Here is an 18,526-nt window from a genome sequence, read left to right on the forward strand (position 1 = left end):
TCTGCGTTTTATATCTTTTCTGCCTTTTATATCTGCTTCTTTCTTTTCAATGTTGTTCCTTCTCTGCCCTCTGGATTCTACCTTTATGCGGCTGTTAAAATCGGATGTATTTCTGCTCCTGGTGAGTGCTGCTTGATTTTCAACAATCGTCTCTTCTGTTCAACTCTCATTTTCTTAGTTTTGTATGTTGACAGTTTTGGGGTCTCATTTCATAATACCACCCTTGCTTAATCTAATTAACTATTGATTTCTTAGTGTGTTCGGTGTCTTTTTCAATGTTTTCATCCTCTTTTAATCTCCAAAATCCATTCTCAGCAATGAAGAGGAACACAATATGTTAATATACTGTATGTCCGGGGAAATACAGTAGAGATGCACCAGTCAAACTTTTTCTCTCCTAATCCTGATTCTGATACCTCAAATCAGAGTATGTGCAGATACTCAGTACCAATGCAATACTGAATTAAACATACTTGTACCTCACTGGAATTAATTGGAATCATTTTTATGTAACATGAGGAAATGGATTATTGTGGCATTAAAACTCAACCATTAGTTCACTGTGACTGAATGAGTCCACTGATAATGTATGACACTTACGAAGAAACTGTATAGATGGCTGATACTGCTCCACTTAACATGGTTAATATTGGCGTCAGTACTTGTGTGGCGCATTGATTCGGTGCATTCCTTACATACAGTGTGTGTGAACAGCATCTCCCTCTCAGGCCTAGACTGGTTGCCAGAAAATGAGAAGTGGGTGCACTCATAACGAAACAAGTTTAGATCCAGTTTCATATCACATAACATCTGAAAGTTCAAAACATTGAGACAAACATATGGCACTAGTAACAGCAGTTTTTCAGGTTAACTGACAGAATTCTTTTTCACAACATTGACATTTCCAACTGTTTACCAGCTGTGCATGTGAGCAACATTTGTGTCTACAACTCATTTGTGTCTGGTTCTGTTGGTACAGTAGAATTCAGCTACTAAGAGCAATGAAACACAGAATGCACATGGCATGTCTTAGTGCATGGGTGCAGACGTGTGTGTGTGTGTGTGTGTGTGTGTGTGTGTGTGTGCGTGCGTGCGTGCGTGCGTGCGTGCGTGCGTGCGTGCGTGCGTGCGTGCGTGCGTGCGTGCGTGCGTGCGTGCGTATGCGTATGCGTATGCGTGCGCTCACTCACCCTAATCCATTTGTGTTTGTTCATGTGTTTCCAGATACAGGCCACGGACTTACTGCCTGGCTGATAGTGATGAAGAGTCATCCAGTGCAGGCTCATCAGATGAGGAAGACTCCTCAGACGTCTCGAATGACTCTGCTGGAGCAGAGGGGTTAGAATATGTTTATATACATTCCTTGTTTCACTGCTCACCTAATCCATAATCACAAAATTTTTTTACTAGGTTTAAACATAGTTTTTCATAAACTTATTTTTAATGTGAAAGAAATTGCAATAATCTTTTAAGAAAAAGTAGAGACAAAAGGAGTAAATCATTAAACCAGACAAAAAATGTGTCACTGATATATATATATATATATATAGTATCAGCGATACATTTTTTGTCTCTGTATATATAATATGTTTTGTATGTGACTAACCCTCCTTTTGCTAAACACAGTTTTGTTGGAGGCCACAAGCCGAGCAAGATCATGCGCTTCGTGGATAAGATTACCAAGTCCAAATATTTCCAAAAGGCCACGGAGACAGAGTTCATCAAAAAGAAGATGGAGGAAGTGTCCAATACACCCCTCCTGCTCACTGTAGAGTTGCAGGAACTCCAGGGAACCTTGGCTGTCAACATACCCCCTCCACCCACTGACAGGATATGGTGCGTGAAGAAAGTGTTGTTGTTTATCTCCTATGTAATGTGTGGAATGCTGTGCATAGTGCGTTTCCATGTTTGTCAGAGTGACAAATAATCACATTTTCCTTAGACATGAAACTTTCCCACAGACTGGAAAACACAGGCGAGTCTGTTGATAACAAAGGTCTTCAGATGACCCTTAATTAGCCAATTTCCTCTCTCATGTCAACAGTGACTTAGTTAAAAAACATACTGATGGATAATTCATGTGAAACATACACACTAAGACGCACGCTCCACTCAGACCACCTGAAACTCACTTTACCTTGAAACTGCATGTTTTATTGAGTAAAGTTAATTGAGAACTTGATATATCTTTGTTCAGTACATCACTGCCCTCTGCTGGTGCATAACTATAATCTCCTGCTGCCACCATTGTTCATTTGTCAGCTGTTAAATGAGTAACACGGTTGATTATCTTCTGTTGCAGGTATGGCTTTAGGACACCACCTCGCCTCGAACTGAAGGCACGACCCAAACTGGGAGAAAGAGAGGTCACTCTGGCTCATGTCACAGACTGGATAGAGAAAAAACTGGACCAGGAATTCCAGGTACGGATAGACACATTTCACTTTTCATGTTCATGAAATCTTAAGAACTTTAGGCTACATCCACACTAATGCGTTTTAGTTTTACCATGCATTATTTTTGCTTTGTTCATGCCATGACCCCTAAAACTGAATGGAAACAATGACGTAAACACCTACGTTCACTCCCTGATTGGAACTGATCACCCTCGACTACCAGTGGTGAATGCAATGTGGATAATAAAGTGCAAGTGTTACTGACCTTGTTGTCCTTGCTAGCTACTGCTGTGCAGTTAAATTCTGCAATTTATTAAGTTACAACTGCCTTTGCTGTTCCTCATTTGTAGTATTTTCTGAACTTACCAACTGCAAAATAGACAATCTGCTTCCTGTTTACGCTGGCAGACACATGCCCAGTGTACAACAATGGTCATGTGATATGTGTTTTCAGCTGTGTTTGTATGGACAGAGATTATTTGTGATACCGAGCTAAAACGCTTGTCTGGACGGTCAATGTTTTTGTTTTAAAACTAAAACATATCAGTGTGGACATAGTCTTAGAGGGACATCAGCAGGTCAGTTACATTTAAAGTCCAAATGCACAAATTTTACAAATAGTTACTTAGAACTGCATAGATTTGAACCATCACGTTTATGAAACTTGTTTAACCTCAGATTCATTGCTGCAGGATCTCTATTATTAGTGCTTACTACTTGTTTTAAAGGGAGTTAGCATTGTTCAGAAAAAGTAAATTCTTTTTCTCCTCTATTAGAAAATCTTTGTAATGCCAAACATGGACGATGTGTGGCTGACTATCATGCATTCTGCCACGGACCCGCGCACAGCCAGCGGATCGTTTGTCGTTCCTGCAGTGGACCCAGAACCTTCCCAGCCAGACAGGGAAAACTCCAGCCAGCCATGAAGAATGTTTACAGTATTTCCTCGAGCTTATGAATTCTCAAAATGGGAACTGGAGCCAAAGTCGATAGGTTGTAAACACTACTGTAATACAAACACATTCCCGTAGTGAGTGAGTCTCTCACTTACCATAGAGGACAATTTTAAAGGAACAAACAGTGAAAACAAACTGTTGCTTGCTGCTCTGTTCAGTAGTATTTATGGTGCCAGAGGAAAAGGTGATTTCTCTTTGAAGGATTTATATGACAATATGGACCTATTGAATAGGGACTAATATGTGAAGAGAGTCATGTTTGGCTCAGAATTGGGGGTGATTTAAGTAAATATATGGGGATATATATACATAAGTTTATAATGTCCTATGAACATTGATGTTGGAGCATTCACCAGATACCTTACAGCCTGCAGATGACAAGTCTCTGCTGAGGCTTGAGAGTGAGATAGAGCACGGTAGCCCCCCTTTTATAGTGGAAATACAGCAAGTGGTGATTTACAGTATGATAGTATGTTGAAATTAGAGGTTTTTCATAGTGAATGGTCGGCATGTGAAGGAGAGTTGTCGTTTCCACTGTTGAGAAATAAAAGTAAGCAGATAAAAAAAAAAAAAAAAGTGTATTGGAAAAGCTCAGATACTTGATGTTATGTTGATTTACCATAAACAATAATCCTTTAAGTGGCTTTATGCGAGCGGTTTTTGATCAGGTGTTAACTAAAAGTATTTATTTGTTCTGTGACCACACCCTGAACACCCCGTTCATTTGCCAAACTCCTCTTTCTATGCCAATGATGCGGTTATCTATGTCTATATGGAAGTAATGCTGAAGAGCAGACATGCGTTATGTAGAAGAAATGTCACACTATGTAAATTCCATACTAATGACAAATACAGAAACACAGTAAGTGCAATGATAGAAACACTACACAGGCTTTAGTATGATTTTGTATAGATATTATATTAAAGTATATGTCTGATGAGAAGTACAAGGCCTCTAACACGTCTATTGAATGTATGTATGGATCGTTTTGGTTTCTTTTGTTATTGTATGAAAAATGTTTTTACCCAGCCACATTTTGACTGGGGTATGCAAGTTATTGCACAAAAACAAGTGAAATTCCTCTTTCTGTTTTCTTTTGACAAACACTATCTCAAATTGCATATGTTTTTCCAGGTGTGTGATTCAATCGTTATGTTTATGGAGCACCAGGTGTTGTATTTTGCAGTTCATCATTTATACTTTAATGGTGTAGATGAAAATTTGTGACGATATGTGACTGTGCTTTAAAAAGACTCTACTCGCCATACTGTATGAAGAAAGACACACAATGTAGGAAAAAGTTAAGGTACGTACTATGTAGTAGAGCATCTATTGCCAAGAATGTATAGTCCCATTAACAAGTTCCCTTTCTGAGAAAACCTTTTTTAACCATCTTTCTAATGTTAACCAAAGTCCCTCAATTAGGCCTATAGTGCCAGATCTCTCTCTGCTCAAAGGTACACATCCTGTATTGATATAGCATTGTGAGGTAATATTTACATATATGCTACAATCTCTGCATTAACATGTTTACAGGAATTCTTACCTAGTTTTCATTTTTGCTCTTAGCACTATAACATGAATTATTATTATTATTATTATTATTATTATTATTATTATTATTATTATTATTATTATTATTATTTTCGGTATGATCTTCTTTCCTGTTATGCCTTGGTTACTTTATGTTAAGTATGTGTTTTGAATGACTACATGAAGTGGGCTATGGTTGTATTTTTTTTGTCTATGTCTTTGGAATAAACAGAATGAAATAAGATTTTTGAGGATATATGAAGATTATCTTATGATTTGTATCTGTGAATTATTAATGACTTTTTAGAATTAATTAAGGCCAAATTCAGTGATGATGTGTATCTGCCTTATTTATAGAGCAAAATAAATCCTGTCAGTGAAAGCCTTTTTGATTTCAAATTTTGTATCCTGAATTGTTGACACAAATCTTGCTTGCTATGTATTTATTTCTCTAGATCTAAATAAAGCTGTTTCTAGTAAAGCCTGTAGGCAAATGCCATGTGTTAAGAATCTCATCACACTATCACACTAAGTATGCGCCAGTGAAAGTCTTAAATTCAAAGCTTTTACTTCATTAAAATAATTTAAGCACTAGCAATGATATGAATTTAAACATAAAAAAAAATAAAAGTATTCATTAGAAGAAGGATGGCTTATTATGACTATTAATACGTTAATATAGTGTTAGCAATGTAGAACAATGCAGTGTAGAACAATGCTTTTGACTTTTTTATGTAAAATCTTAATTTATTCACTAACTGTAAAATAAGTGTGATGTAATTTGCTCTGCTCGGCTCCTGCATTAGATTCAACTGGGAAGGTTAAGATGTGACCTAGAATTAGGCACTAAAGTAAATTGATGTGGCTTTGATGAGCGTAAGGATGAGAGCCATGTCAATGACGACTGGTAATAATTTATATTATATGCACACACACACACACACACATCCATGGGGACGGTGAGAACTGCGCCCTCTCCTCTGACGGAAGTTTACGGTTGCCTAGCAACGTTCGTGTGCTAGTTTATCCGTGCCAGTGCTAGGGTGGTAAGTAACGGATAGCTTTAAGTGGTGTCAGAATTAAAGGAAATTGTTACTGAAAAGTTATTCAGAAATACGCTGTATTTGTTTTATTTATTCTATAGCTAAGGTTAGCTGTCCACTATTGCAACTATGAGTTAACGTTTTCCTGAAATTTGTGCATATGCTCCTTGACCGCTATACGCTCAGGCTACTAACCTTGGTCCATGGCTAACAAGTTACCACTAAGCTAGCATTGGGAAATGACGTTAATGCTGGCGTCGATGGGTTTGTGTTTTCTGTGTGGAAAGCTGGCTAACATAAAACAAAAATAACACAAGCAAAGTACGTCTATTTATTAATTATGCATAAACTTTTAAACAAGAGAATATTCTGTATTAAGATGCAAATATGCTAACGTAACTATCTTCAGACCACTTGTTTGTCATCACAGGTCCAATGCAGAGCGCTGAAGGTGAGAGAGGTGAAGGAGGAGAAGGAGGCTGGGAGGATGGAAGGCCCAACCAAGATGAGGAATTCAACAAGCTACAGGAAGGACTTGATAAAACAGCAGAGGACGAGGGAGCGACTACCCCACCTGTGGTATGCCATTTGAGGAAGAGTCAACCAGCTTTTTTTTGCTTTTTTGTTTAATTTCATCTGTTTTTATTCATTAATCAGCTTCTTATGAATGCATATTATTATATATATTTGTTTCTTCTTTTGTCCTGATGCTGTGATGTCACACTCGTGGTCTTTACTGTTAGATTCACAAAATATAATTTAACAAGGAACTCAAGCCTATTATACTATTGCATACGGTGTTACTCCTATGGGACAACAATTGCCAGCTACTGTAAAAGTCTAAAATGTGTGTCTAACAGTATACAATGTCTAAATCATAATCAGTATCAAGGACCTGTATACATGTTTTCTGTCTGTATCCCAATGCTGCTTACAGGATCAGACAGAACCAGAGCCTGCTGACTCAGCCCGTCAGCCTCACCCTGGCCTTATAGATGCAGATGAAGACTCCCTTGTGGCCACAAATTCAGGTAAGACAGTCACACACTAACCATGGTGGAAATTTACAATTCAGTACAAAGCAGCACAGTATGACACAGAATTTAAATTGGCAAATGTAACAGAAATCTGTGCAAATTACAATACGTAAAACAGTTTAATTTAGGTTCGTTTGCTTAGGATCTGTTAGTTCAAAGGTACTACCTTTTATTAATTTAGCTTGAATACAGGAAACTTTATTGCCCAAGAGCGAGATACTGTGTCTAAGATTACAGCACCATTGTTAACTTAAACTTTATACCTGCATTGAACGAAGAGAATAACTTGACAGCAAGTGTAGGTCAGTACATAGAGAAAATTTTTCACATCTTAATTTGTCAATAAGCTAAAGAATGACTTTCCTTTTTTATGTTTTAGTGCAACACAATGTTGCTCAGTTGCTGGTGATTCCTCACTTCTCAAACCTTCACACATCAGAAGACATGGAGGATCAGGAGCCACTGCCAGAGGATGAGGAAGAGGAGGAGTTCATTGTTCTTGACCCTGAACATGTCTGTAGCTCCTCATTCAATATTTATGCGATCAGTATTTATTAAATGAATAGATTTTGTGTTACTGCTCCTCAAAGAGAAAAATGTTTATCAATGTGTCATCTGTGTGCCCAGTATATTTGTGTATTAAGTGTATCGGTAACACTTAAAAGTTAGCTTGGGCTTTCCAATAGATATACAGTGTGTTCAACTATCAGCACAGTTCTCCAGAAGCTATGTTGATGCTGAACATGAGATAAAGTTGCCTTCATTCATAGCCATCTGTAGCAGTTAGTTTGTAAACATTATACTAGATATCTTTCATTGCCACTGTCATGTCATTGATGTTACATTTGCTCTGTTTGCAGCCCCTGGTCAGAAGGCAACAAACTGCTCTGAACAGCCAGCTGAGCAAGCAGCTGGAGAGGATCAACCTGGGACTGAAGGAAAAGGTTGTCTATTTTTCTGCCAACAACAAATATTTTCCCCATCTTGGCTCTACTAGTTCTGACACACACAGATATACAGATGTGTGCAGAAACAACATATAGTACACATGCACATACAGGTAAAATTTCCCTGATCTGACATCGGTGATGTCCACAAGATGGTGCTGTTGACCTGTATAGAAATTTGATTAGCATTTTTCTAATTGGATTATTTTCCTTTGTACAATGTGGACATTTTAAGACACAGAATAAAAATTATAACAATAATAAAATGATTAAATCACAAATGTATCTTTGACAAAGAATGTGATGTGTGCGGGACAAATGACAACCAGAGTAAAACAGAGGCTACTTGAGACTAGACAACTTGTTCTCTGATTCCTGTCTGTGCTCTCTCTTTCCCACTGCTACAGCTGGCAGTAGAGAAGGCAGATGCCAGCCACTTGCAGGATATAGGTTGTGAGATGTATACAATTCAGGAGCAGCTGGCCAGGCTCTATACCAGGCTGGAGGACCGTCATCACACCAAGGTACAGGCAGAAGCCAAACATCGGCAGGCACAGGATCAACTGGAGGCAACAAAGAGCTACTATTCCAGTACTACCAGCCAGTGCAGCAAAGCCAAAGCCAATGGTGAGGGTGCTTTGCCATTTGGTGGTCTTGTCATGGTGCTGATTAGGATTATATTTTTGATTCTCACTGTGTTGCACTATTTGTTTTAAACCCATATGAACAAGTCTAAGGTTAATGATTAAATCCATTATGATACTTATGTTTGGAAATACAAGCAAAACATAACATAGTAAAGTTGGGCTTGGCCTATAATTTCTGTAAATTGTGAATTAATGTGAATTAAATTGTAGTTATTATCTTGTTTAAAAATCAGAAACCACAATCTGGAGCCTCTCACACAGATAAATTAGACAACAACATGCTTTTGTCTGTGCAGGTATGTCTGAGCCCAGGCAAAGAAGTACAGATACAACCACGAGAGAATAAAATATTAGGCTTATCAGAGGTTTGATCTAAATGTGGAGTTGGATTCTACTGTAACTAACCTTGTTCTGCTTATGGTAATAACTCAATCCTCTGAAAAGTGATACAGCTTCAGATGTTAAATGTCTTTGTTGAAGCCATGCGGATTGAAACACATGGGGTACGTGATTTGATTTTATATCAGTTAAAACTGCAATATATAGCTTAATTAAATCCCTAAATTAATTACTCCATAGTGTCCCAGCTACAGGCGGAGATTGACAACCTGATGCTGCACCTCGTCTTCACACAAGGAGTCAGTGAAGATCTGCGTTCTAATGTCAAAGCCATGAAGAATGCTAGACGCAAAGCAGGAGCTGAGAAGGACCAGGCCGAAGAGCAGAAATTAAAGCAGGTGGACAAGATGAATTCAGACACATTAAAAACCTCAGCTCTCCAAAGTTTTGACTGTATTTGGCATTGATTCATTTACTGATTGAAAATACTCTTGTGTCATCAGGATTTGTATGTGGAGCGTCTAACAAAGGACATGGAGAAGCTGACGCAGCAGATGGCCATGTATGAGGCCCAGGCTAGTGCTCAAGCAGAGGAGACACAGGCAGCTAAAGAGGCCCACTCTGAGGTAACTACAGCACGACATTAGACAGTATAATATGAAAATGCTTTTAATAATCTAACAAGTACTGTAAACTAGTGCAGCTGTTGACAGGAAGTTTTACGGATTGAAGCTTCATTAATATATTTGTCAGCCATTTGGGAGCAGCGATACTGGCTGTAAAGAACACAATGAATAATTAAGTTGTTACAGTGTTGGAAAACACTATTAAACTATGTATGCATCCAGTGGATAAAAAGCAGCAATGACATTAATTTGGAGTTGTGTTTCTGGCCATATATTGAATGTAAGTCCAGTATTTATCCTTCTTTTGGTCTCCTCCAACTTCTGAGATAAATATCTGGCTCCTTAGCAGCTCAATGCTGCACTATGTTCACTATTACACTATTAGCACATTAGCGTCATGTTTATGTTTTTGCTTACAAATGGGCCAGAAAACCAAAATGGTGTAGATGCTAAAATTCTCTGTTAAGCTGCAGCATCAGGTCAATTTTATCTGTGAATTCATCATTATAAGTGACACCTTTTACATTATACATCATGTAATCAGTTGTTAATGTAAAGATATAAGTCACTCTACTTTCAAACTTTAAAATATTAATTAAGTTGCTTATTAATGCAATCAACAATTGAAAATTGGTCATTGGTATAAAAAGTATTTCTTGCACTAACTAATAACAGACAGTATGTGATTATTGTGACAAAACAGTATTGGCTTGATTTGATGGAGTTTCATCATGAGTCTCACATGGCAAAATTTTAACAGAAAAAGGCAGGGTATGTCATTGACCCCATTCACTGATACCCATCAGAACAACATATTTCTTTATTTGTTGAACCTTCTAACATACGATACACAGTATATTCTCATATTCTAAGTTTTGGTGAAATATCTATGCAACATTGGTCCAGCTACATGTCCAGTCATGTTTGTGTCTGTGTGCAGGCAGAGATGGAAATGGAGTCTCTGGTGATGGCACGTAAACAGCTGCTACAGCAGTGGAACAGCAGCCTGGTGGGCATGAGGAGACGAGATGAGGCCTTCAATGCGATGCAGGAGGCTGTGCGGTGAGAATTGGGGCAAGGGAGGGCTGAATATTAAAATGCTACTGATCCACTTTAAATGAGCAAATGCATTTCAAATGTACATGGGACTAGCAATGTCCCTGCCGGAGACATGCAGGTTCCCATTCTTTTCAACATATGCAGATATATGTAGAAAATACAACTACATATTTGTAGGACACACAATAATATTAATGACCTGAGATTTGAATGGAAAGGTCACAAATGTCAAAACGAAAGCATGCATTCACGCATTCCTTCCTACTGCACATGTTCCCTCAGTGCTGTCGAGCACCAGGCAATCTTACTGGAAAGAGAGAAAGAAGGCTACAAGAAATCCACCACTGAGGAGCAGGAGCAAAATGAGACACTGACTTTGCAGCTGAATTGGTCCCAGATGGATGTAGCCACCTCTAAAAAGCTGATCAGTCAAAAGCTGTCCCAGCAAGAGGCTCTGCAGGCTCACTACAGCACCAACCTCCGTACTCTGAGGGAGACAGAGTGCACCCTTGCCAGGCTCACAAAGGTAACAGAGGGCAAAGGCTTCTGTGTTTGTCCAGAGAGTGTTTGTCACACTGTCCTCCTACCCCCTCTATGCCTCTAACTATTTCACACACTGATTGTGCTTTCTGTTTTTACTCATTTCCTTTCCAACATCATTCTAGGAAACCAGTGCCAACCAGGTTGAAGTCAACGATCAGAGGAGGCAGTTGGAGAAAGAAAGTGCTGTGCGTCTGGAGTTGGAGGAGAAGATCATGACGCACATGCAGCAGAAGCTCACACACAACAAGGCTGCCAAGTACTCCCAATGGCTCACCAGCAAGATAGCCACACTCAAGAAAGAAAAGGTGAAGATGCGATTTAGAAGAACAGAAAAAGTCAGAACGCTCTGACAGCAGAGTCCTTCCATATACTCATAAGAAATCATGTTGTCAATATCATCATTATATTATTTAATATATAGTATTGTCAGACCTTCCGTTTCTAACTGGGGTGTTTTAGTTAAAAGGGGTATTTGAGCAATTTAGTATTACACTTTTGTTAAGAAACTCACAAGAGACAATAACAGAACAGAAAAAGAATAGTCAGAAGTGAAGCAGTAGAACTAAGATTACAAAAACAACACATGCACGATATGCTGAGGATAAAGATACATGAAGGTATGTCTTACTCATTGTCTCTTTCTCCCCTTTAGATATCTCAGTTGTGGCAGTTGGAGAACGAGGTGGTGGCGGTGGGACTGGAGAGCGGCGAGGTCAGCCAACATCTGGACAGCCTGGCCCTCACTCAGGATGCCCTCGATGAGGAGATTGCAAATTACAACAAGTTACTCACATCCAACCAGGCTAAGATTTCTTCCTTCATTACAATCATCGGGCAGAAGCAGGCCATCATCACAAACTACAATAGAAAGATCTGTCATATCGCAGCCAGCACTGGGGTGAGAGATTCTGCGGAAGAGATGACCCTTGGTTGTCTGTTGTTTATGTGGATGAATTAATGAAAAGCTTTTTGAATGTTTAATATAATAGCTAAATAAGTGCATTGTGCATTAGAAACAATCTTTACAATCAGATATATAGTAAAAATTACATCCTGTCTGTGTGATTTGTGTGCCTCCTTTCCCAGAATGAAGACCTGAGTCCTCTGCAGATCAAAGTAGAGGCATTGATGGCTCAGATTGAGGAGCTTGCAGCAAATATCAAGAGTGACCAGCAGCTCTGGATGAAACAGCAGGGGATTCTAGTAGGACTGAGCCAGGAGATAGAGGCCAACAGGAAGAACATGCTCAAACTGCAGACAGAGTACACTGGCATGCAGCAAAAGAAAATACGCCTGGAGAGTATGTAATGTTGTTATTAAGAAGCACATGCACAAATAGGTAAACAGGTCACTCAATGAATGTCAGTTGTCAGTCAGTTATAAACAGGATACTAGTGATCTTGTAACCACTTAAGAACTATAAGAAGTATTTAGTAACTTCAGCATCTGATAAAAACAGTAAAACCAAATATTAAAACCATTCACATGTACTACAGTCAATCTGTCCTCTTCCATCTGCACTCATACTCAAATGCCTTTGACACCAACTCCAACCCCACCAGGTCAGATTGAAGCAGAAAACCAAGAGCAGACAGAGATGGAGAAGAACATGAAGATGTTGAGGGGAGACTTGCTGAAGCTCAACACCTTGCTCAGCAAGAACGGACAGCTCAGCCAGGCGCTGGAGCAGGAGAATGCACTGATTGAGACAGATTTCCTTCACAGACTGAAGGTACAGTATAATTGTTCAATTCATCTTTAACTTTCTGATATTCTACAGTTCTAATAGTAAATTATTACAAAATGTGTTTAGGAGGCAGAGTGGGAGTCAGTTGAGATGCAGATGAAACACGAGAAGACCCAGGAGGAAAAAGAGAGACTCCTCAACAGTCTGGTGGAAGCTGAGTCAGTCACATAATCATATTTTGCTTGTTCAGTATGAGTTAGTATTTATGTGTTTCTATTCCAATCAACAAGATGAATTATTCAATTACGAGATATTAAGAGATATTATAAATGATTGTTGGCTTTATGCAAAAAAAAGATAAAGATATTGGTATATTGCTATGGTTAAAAGTTAATTTAAGATGACATCTAGAGTATATGATAATGTTTAAATATACTGATTCACAAATATCAAGACATTTTGCTAATAAGTAGCACATACTCATTGGATTGAAATCATTCAGTAATTGACAGCTCATGTCAGCATCCTTTGTTGGGTGCATGTGTTTGCGTGTGTTCTGCAGGCGGCAGATCATGCTGTGGGAGAAGAAAACCCAGCTTATAAAAGAGACGCGTTCAGCTGTGGATTCTGAGGTGGGCCAGGGAGACATCCAGATGATGAAGGCTGAGATCCACCGTATGGAGGTAAACACAGTGCCCACAATAAGATCATATGGAGAGACACTAAACAGTAATACTGAGTTGTCATCCAGCTTTTTGCCTTTGTATTTACATACATTTATGTACATTGAGGCAGTAATATTTTAAGAGCAGTTTGAGAAATGTGTCTTCAACATCCCTCTGAGCTCTTGTTGCTGATAGATCCTTGGTTCATCTGTCACCTCTCCTGTAATTATAAGCTCTGTGATCTCTAATTGAACTATTTAAGCACACTTTGAATAAAAATACATTGCAAATATTTATTTTATTTAATTAATTGATTCAGAAGTACAATAAATCCTGACACCACCAGAGCAAATGGCTGGTACTCACCAGGAGTGGCCTAACACTGAGGACCATTTAGATATCAGCATCAACCAGTCAACAGAGGCAGTATCACAACTAAAATAAAGGCTCTAGGCTCAAAGTCAGATGTTGGGTTGCACACGACATCCCTCATACCTCCTCTGTAAAAAACCCTCATGCTCTCTTAGTCTCTCAATATTTTCATCCTTAATTCATTTTAACTCATTTGTATCAACAGCAATAGTAACAGAGCATACAGAGATTAAGTAGCAAGGTTACGGATTGATTACCCCAGGAACTGATGACCTAAATTAGATAAAAATCTCTTCTTGCTAGGGTCAACAAGAGAGTGTAGAGGAAAGATGCAGCAGACCCAGACTGCATCAAGGTCAATGTTAATAACTCAACAAAAAAATTGGTGTAATAGTTATTCAATTTTAAGCTACAGTGCGTATTTTGAATCATGTAATGCTGACTGCAAAATCAAAGCTTACATGTAACATATTTCAATATGCTGCTTCTTTGGAGATCTGTCAATGTTCATCTTCTTCAAAAACAGTTATTTTAAACTTCCTCATTACCAGGAGGTCTTTAAGGTAATATGGTAAATTCAGTAGATGAGATCAATAAGTAGTTATGATCTCACCTACTGAATTATTTTATGTTTTGTGCGCTTGTGTTGATATTTGTGTACTCTCACTCAATATGTGTGTGTCTGTGCAGGTGCGACTCAACCAGCTGATGAAGCAGCAGGAACTGCTGCTGAGGGAGAGTGAAGCAACAGTGGCGAGGAGGGAGACCATCGTTCTCCGCAGGGAGGCCATGGTCAACAGCTCCCACAAACAAACTACGAAGGGCGAGTTGAGCCGCTTCATACAGGGCCTGCAGCGCAAGATTCAGGACACACATAAGGTACACACAGAGAAATAGGAGTTTTTGTACTGTACTGAAATGGTCCTTAGGGTGATAATTCTGGAAGGCATGTGTGAAGGAACAAAATCATTGCTGACAGCATAATTGTACTTTTAATAAGATTAAGGTACAGGCAGATGATGCTGCAAAGTAGTGATTGCAAAATCTTGAATTAAATAGAGAGTTGGGTTTATTGTAATAAAATATGCTACATTTCCATTCATTTCAATTCACATTTTTATATTAAACCAAATTAAAATTTGTCTCGGTTGCCCTTGTGATTAGAGAATTTTTTAAGGACAACTCAGTTCCATCAGAACAATACACTGAAATGCACTGTAAATGGATTAGTTTACATCTAAACTGTTGATTTTGTTAAAAGATGTAAACTAATTGTCAGTTTTTTAAAATAGATTTTAGTCAATAACTGTAAACGACTTTGTCTCTGAATTTAGGGGCATGTTTCTGCCTCACAAGGTACCAATTCTGGGGGCGCCTTGGTGGCTCACCTGGTAGAGCACGTACCACATGTGTTTAGTCCTAACTGCAGTGGTCATGGGTTTGAGTCCGATCTGTGGCCCTTTGCTGCATGTCATCCCCTCTCTCTCTTTCCCTGACTTTCCTGTCTCTCTCTGTCACTACACCAATCAAAATAAAGGCAAAAATGTAAAAAAAAGAAAGAAAAAAAAACTTTAAAAAAACTCAAAAAAAAACGAGGTATATTCTTGTACCAGGATATAAAAGGTAAATTTTTGTCACTAGGGGTACAGAAATGTTCTTTTAGAGGTACAGACAAGAAGGTATGAAAATGTACCGATGTTCAAAGGTACAGTGCTGTACCCTGCTAGGCTGAAGCTGGAGTGACAAAGCCTTTGTACCTTTTTAGGTGTGTGAGGAGACGTGGATTTTCCATATCTGCATATGTACCTGAATCACAGTTATCTTATATGCAGTATTCATGTCTTTAGCATGTGACAGAGTGTGAACAGGTGATCAGGGAGCTACAGGAGAGCCAGGTGAGTCTGAGTGACAGACTTGCACAGCAAAAGCAGCAGCTGATAGAACTGTGCGGCACCAGCTACGCCCTTGAACCTGACTTCATAAGTCTCCAGGATACCAAAGACAGGGTAAGGAGCACATAATGTTCTGTGTTAAAACACATAAATACATGCTACCATGGGAATATACTGTAACTCTTAAAAATCTTGTTCTGCCGGTTTGAATTTGTGTATTATACTGGTTTGTACCTACTTTGTGTGTGACTGACTCTTCACTATCTTGAAATCTAATGCACAACCGTCTTCATTGTTTAAGTAGCTGGTATGTGTCAATCAAGTCTCCATTCAGAACTGAAATATGCACCCTCAGTCTTCTGCCAGTAACTGTTGAATAACGCTAATGATCTAATGAGGGTGCGGTGACAGTGTTTATTAAAGCATTTTCTGGCTCATGTAGATGTGGGCTTTTCATTTACTGTCTTGAGTGTCACAGTTTCCACTCATGGAAACCACACCCACTAACCAAGAACACGTGATATAGCTACTCAGTGTTTTCAACCTTCTGTGATCAGTTGTACATTTTCTAACAAGTGAAAGCATAAAACATTTACACACCCATTCTTTATTTATCCCTCCCTCTAGAACCTGCTGCACCTGGTGTCTCTACAGAGCCGAACCAAGAAGCTGCAGGGGGTGTGTGAGGGCAACTACCAAGCCTCATCCACCAGCGAGTCAGTAGGAGCCGCTCTGCAAAGCCAGATGGAGCGGGTTCACTCTACCAGCACCATCCTGCACCGTGTGTGTGAGGAGTTTCCCCAGCACCAGGGGGCGCTCCGCAGGTTGTCATTAGCATTGGCAGCACGCACACAGGCCCTGGATCAGCAGGCATCCTGAGAGTGAGGGAAGAATATAGGCATGACAGTGAGTGCAGGAGAAGAAATGCAGAGGATGGAAAGTGAGTACAAATGAGGTTAAGATAAGAGAGAAAGATTACATGTACTAGATAGATTTGTGAAGAACAACAGGCGATTTATTTTGGTGTTTGTATTGTGTTATGCTTTGAATGAAAAAATGATTGTGAAACAATGAAACAAAATAAACACTCATGAAACCAGAAGAAAAAACAGCTAAATCTGTCATAGTGTTTGGCTTTTTCAATCCAGCTGCGAGGTTGGAAAGTAACTGAGGTTTGTGGCTCAGTAGTACTGTACCATTTAAATGATGAAGGGGTAATAACAAACATAAAGTGCTAGGAGCAACAACTGTTAATCCATCAGTGACAAAAAAATATTCTAGTGGATAACCTAAACCATTTAGTATAAGCATAATGTTGAGCTCATACACCATTGATTTGTTTTGTTATTGGAAAAAAAAGGCCAGACAGCAGCACCCTTGTACTCAGTTTCCTTATTTACTGCCTCATTTGCAATTTTAAAACACCATTATCAGTGTTGGTATTTGGAGGCTGAGTGATTGTACAAAGTCCTGATTATTTCTGTTGACTGTGGATGAAAAGGCACCTTTTTTTAATACAGTATTCTGTAGCATCAGCCATCAGTCATATAAATTACGTATTTCCTTCTATTTAGGTAACTCTCAAATTGATTTTCATGTGCTGTAAACATTTAACAAAACTACAAAATTACATACTTATTTTGTAAAAACTCAGTTCTGCTTTGCCTATAAATACTCATTGTTGTCCAGAACTTATCTGACATAAATCGCTCTGTACTGACTTATACTGACTTTGTACACAAAGGTTTTGTACACACACAAAAACATACAGTTCACCTGTCATTATGGTCAAACAAAAATACAGTTTGCTATAAAGAAAAAAACGTTCAGTTTTGACTGTACTGTTTACATACACCAGTGTCCCACAATGCAATGCACAAAGGAAATGGAATCTGAAAAACATCCAGAGAAATTGTGGATGGTGTTGTGGCAGCTCCTGTAAGATCTTACAAAATAAAAAAGGATTAAACCTTTGGAATAACACTTTGCTTTCTCTCACACACATTCTACAGACTTTGCTGTGAGCACACAAAAAGTTAGTTACTGTAGTGTTAGTTATCTGTGTGGCAGCACCTGCTTATTTACCCTGGGCAGAGAGGTATCTTCATAATCTGCTATTGAAGTACTCACACCTGTCCTTAAGTCTGTTCACAATAAGACCAGGATTGTGTGTGTTTCATAAAATGTCTGTAATTTCAAGCATTGAAATGCACATCATGTGCTGCCCAGAGCTAACCAAATTAGCTGCAGGCCTTCCTTGTCAGCAGCAGATCTGTATGTGACAGTGACGCCAAGTGATTTCAACACTTGCAAATTTGACTCTTCTGTGTGGGTGAACACTCATACATTGCTGTGGAACAGGCTCATCAGATTGTGTTATTCCAGTGAACACCATATTGTACTGTGTCTTAAAGACAGGACTTTCCACAGCACCTGGAGGTGCCCTGTAGATCACCAGAAGTAGCAGCATGCATGCACATGCACGCAGGGAAAACAAGCAGCTAATACAACACTCGCAATTTCCTCTTACTTATCTGAACCTAAATCTAAACTCACACACTCCAAACACATATGTGGAGGAGAGGACTTATACCTGACTTATAGTACTTGTTAGCAAGAGATATCTTTAGTGTAAAGTACAGTGACGCAGCAGCAAAAATAATGCATTAGGTTAACAGCACTTTCAGAATGGATCTCTCATAAATAGTTATTATTATAGCCATTATTATACATGAATGGCATTTCCTTGTAGTTAGTTTCCTCTTGAGAAGTAAATGTCTTAC

General features: G+C 38.9%; 2 protein-coding genes across 5 annotated transcripts in view; both read left to right on the forward strand.

Moving 5' to 3' along the window:
* Positions 1-5,364, forward strand: part of tex2 (testis expressed 2) — a 32,189-nt gene extending 26,825 nt beyond the window's left edge. For both annotated transcript variants that reach the window (XM_022739944.1, XM_022739945.1), the window contains exons 10-13: positions 1,225-1,338; positions 1,627-1,836; positions 2,303-2,423; positions 3,173-5,364. In XM_022739944.1, coding sequence (XP_022595665.1) covers positions 1,225-1,338; positions 1,627-1,836; positions 2,303-2,423; positions 3,173-3,322 — 595 coding nt within the window. In that variant the 3' untranslated portion in view covers positions 3,323-5,364. The remainder of the gene's footprint in view (positions 1-1,224; positions 1,339-1,626; positions 1,837-2,302; positions 2,424-3,172) is intronic.
* Positions 5,365-6,142: 778 nt separating this feature from the next.
* On the forward strand, positions 6,143-16,956 carry ccdc40 (coiled-coil domain containing 40). 3 transcript variants are annotated; one of them, XM_022740004.1, is made up of 19 exons: positions 6,143-6,250; positions 6,360-6,508; positions 6,867-6,960; positions 7,346-7,479; positions 7,827-7,910; positions 8,321-8,540; positions 9,140-9,297; positions 9,403-9,525; positions 10,466-10,587; positions 10,867-11,110; positions 11,250-11,432; positions 11,780-12,025; positions 12,214-12,427; positions 12,690-12,859; positions 12,941-13,032; positions 13,377-13,497; positions 14,542-14,730; positions 15,699-15,857; positions 16,371-16,956. In XM_022740004.1, the coding sequence occupies exons 2-19, from the start codon at positions 6,365-6,367 to the stop codon at positions 16,620-16,622; spliced, it is 2,949 nt and encodes a 982-aa protein (XP_022595725.1). In that variant the 5' UTR covers positions 6,143-6,250; positions 6,360-6,364; the 3' UTR covers positions 16,623-16,956. The 3 variants fall into 3 exon arrangements, with proteins under 3 accessions (XP_022595725.1, XP_022595726.1, XP_022595728.1); XM_022740005.1 differs by having other exon boundaries at positions 13,377-13,446; XM_022740007.1 differs by lacking the exon at positions 15,699-15,857.
* The last annotated feature ends 1,570 nt before the right edge of the window (positions 16,957-18,526 follow it).

Source organism: Seriola dumerili, unplaced genomic scaffold (genome assembly GCF_002260705.1).
Source record: "Seriola dumerili isolate Sdu_G_001 unplaced genomic scaffold, Sdu_1.0 BDQW01000050.1, whole genome shotgun sequence".
NCBI lineage: Eukaryota > Metazoa > Chordata > Actinopteri > Carangiformes > Carangidae > Seriola > Seriola dumerili.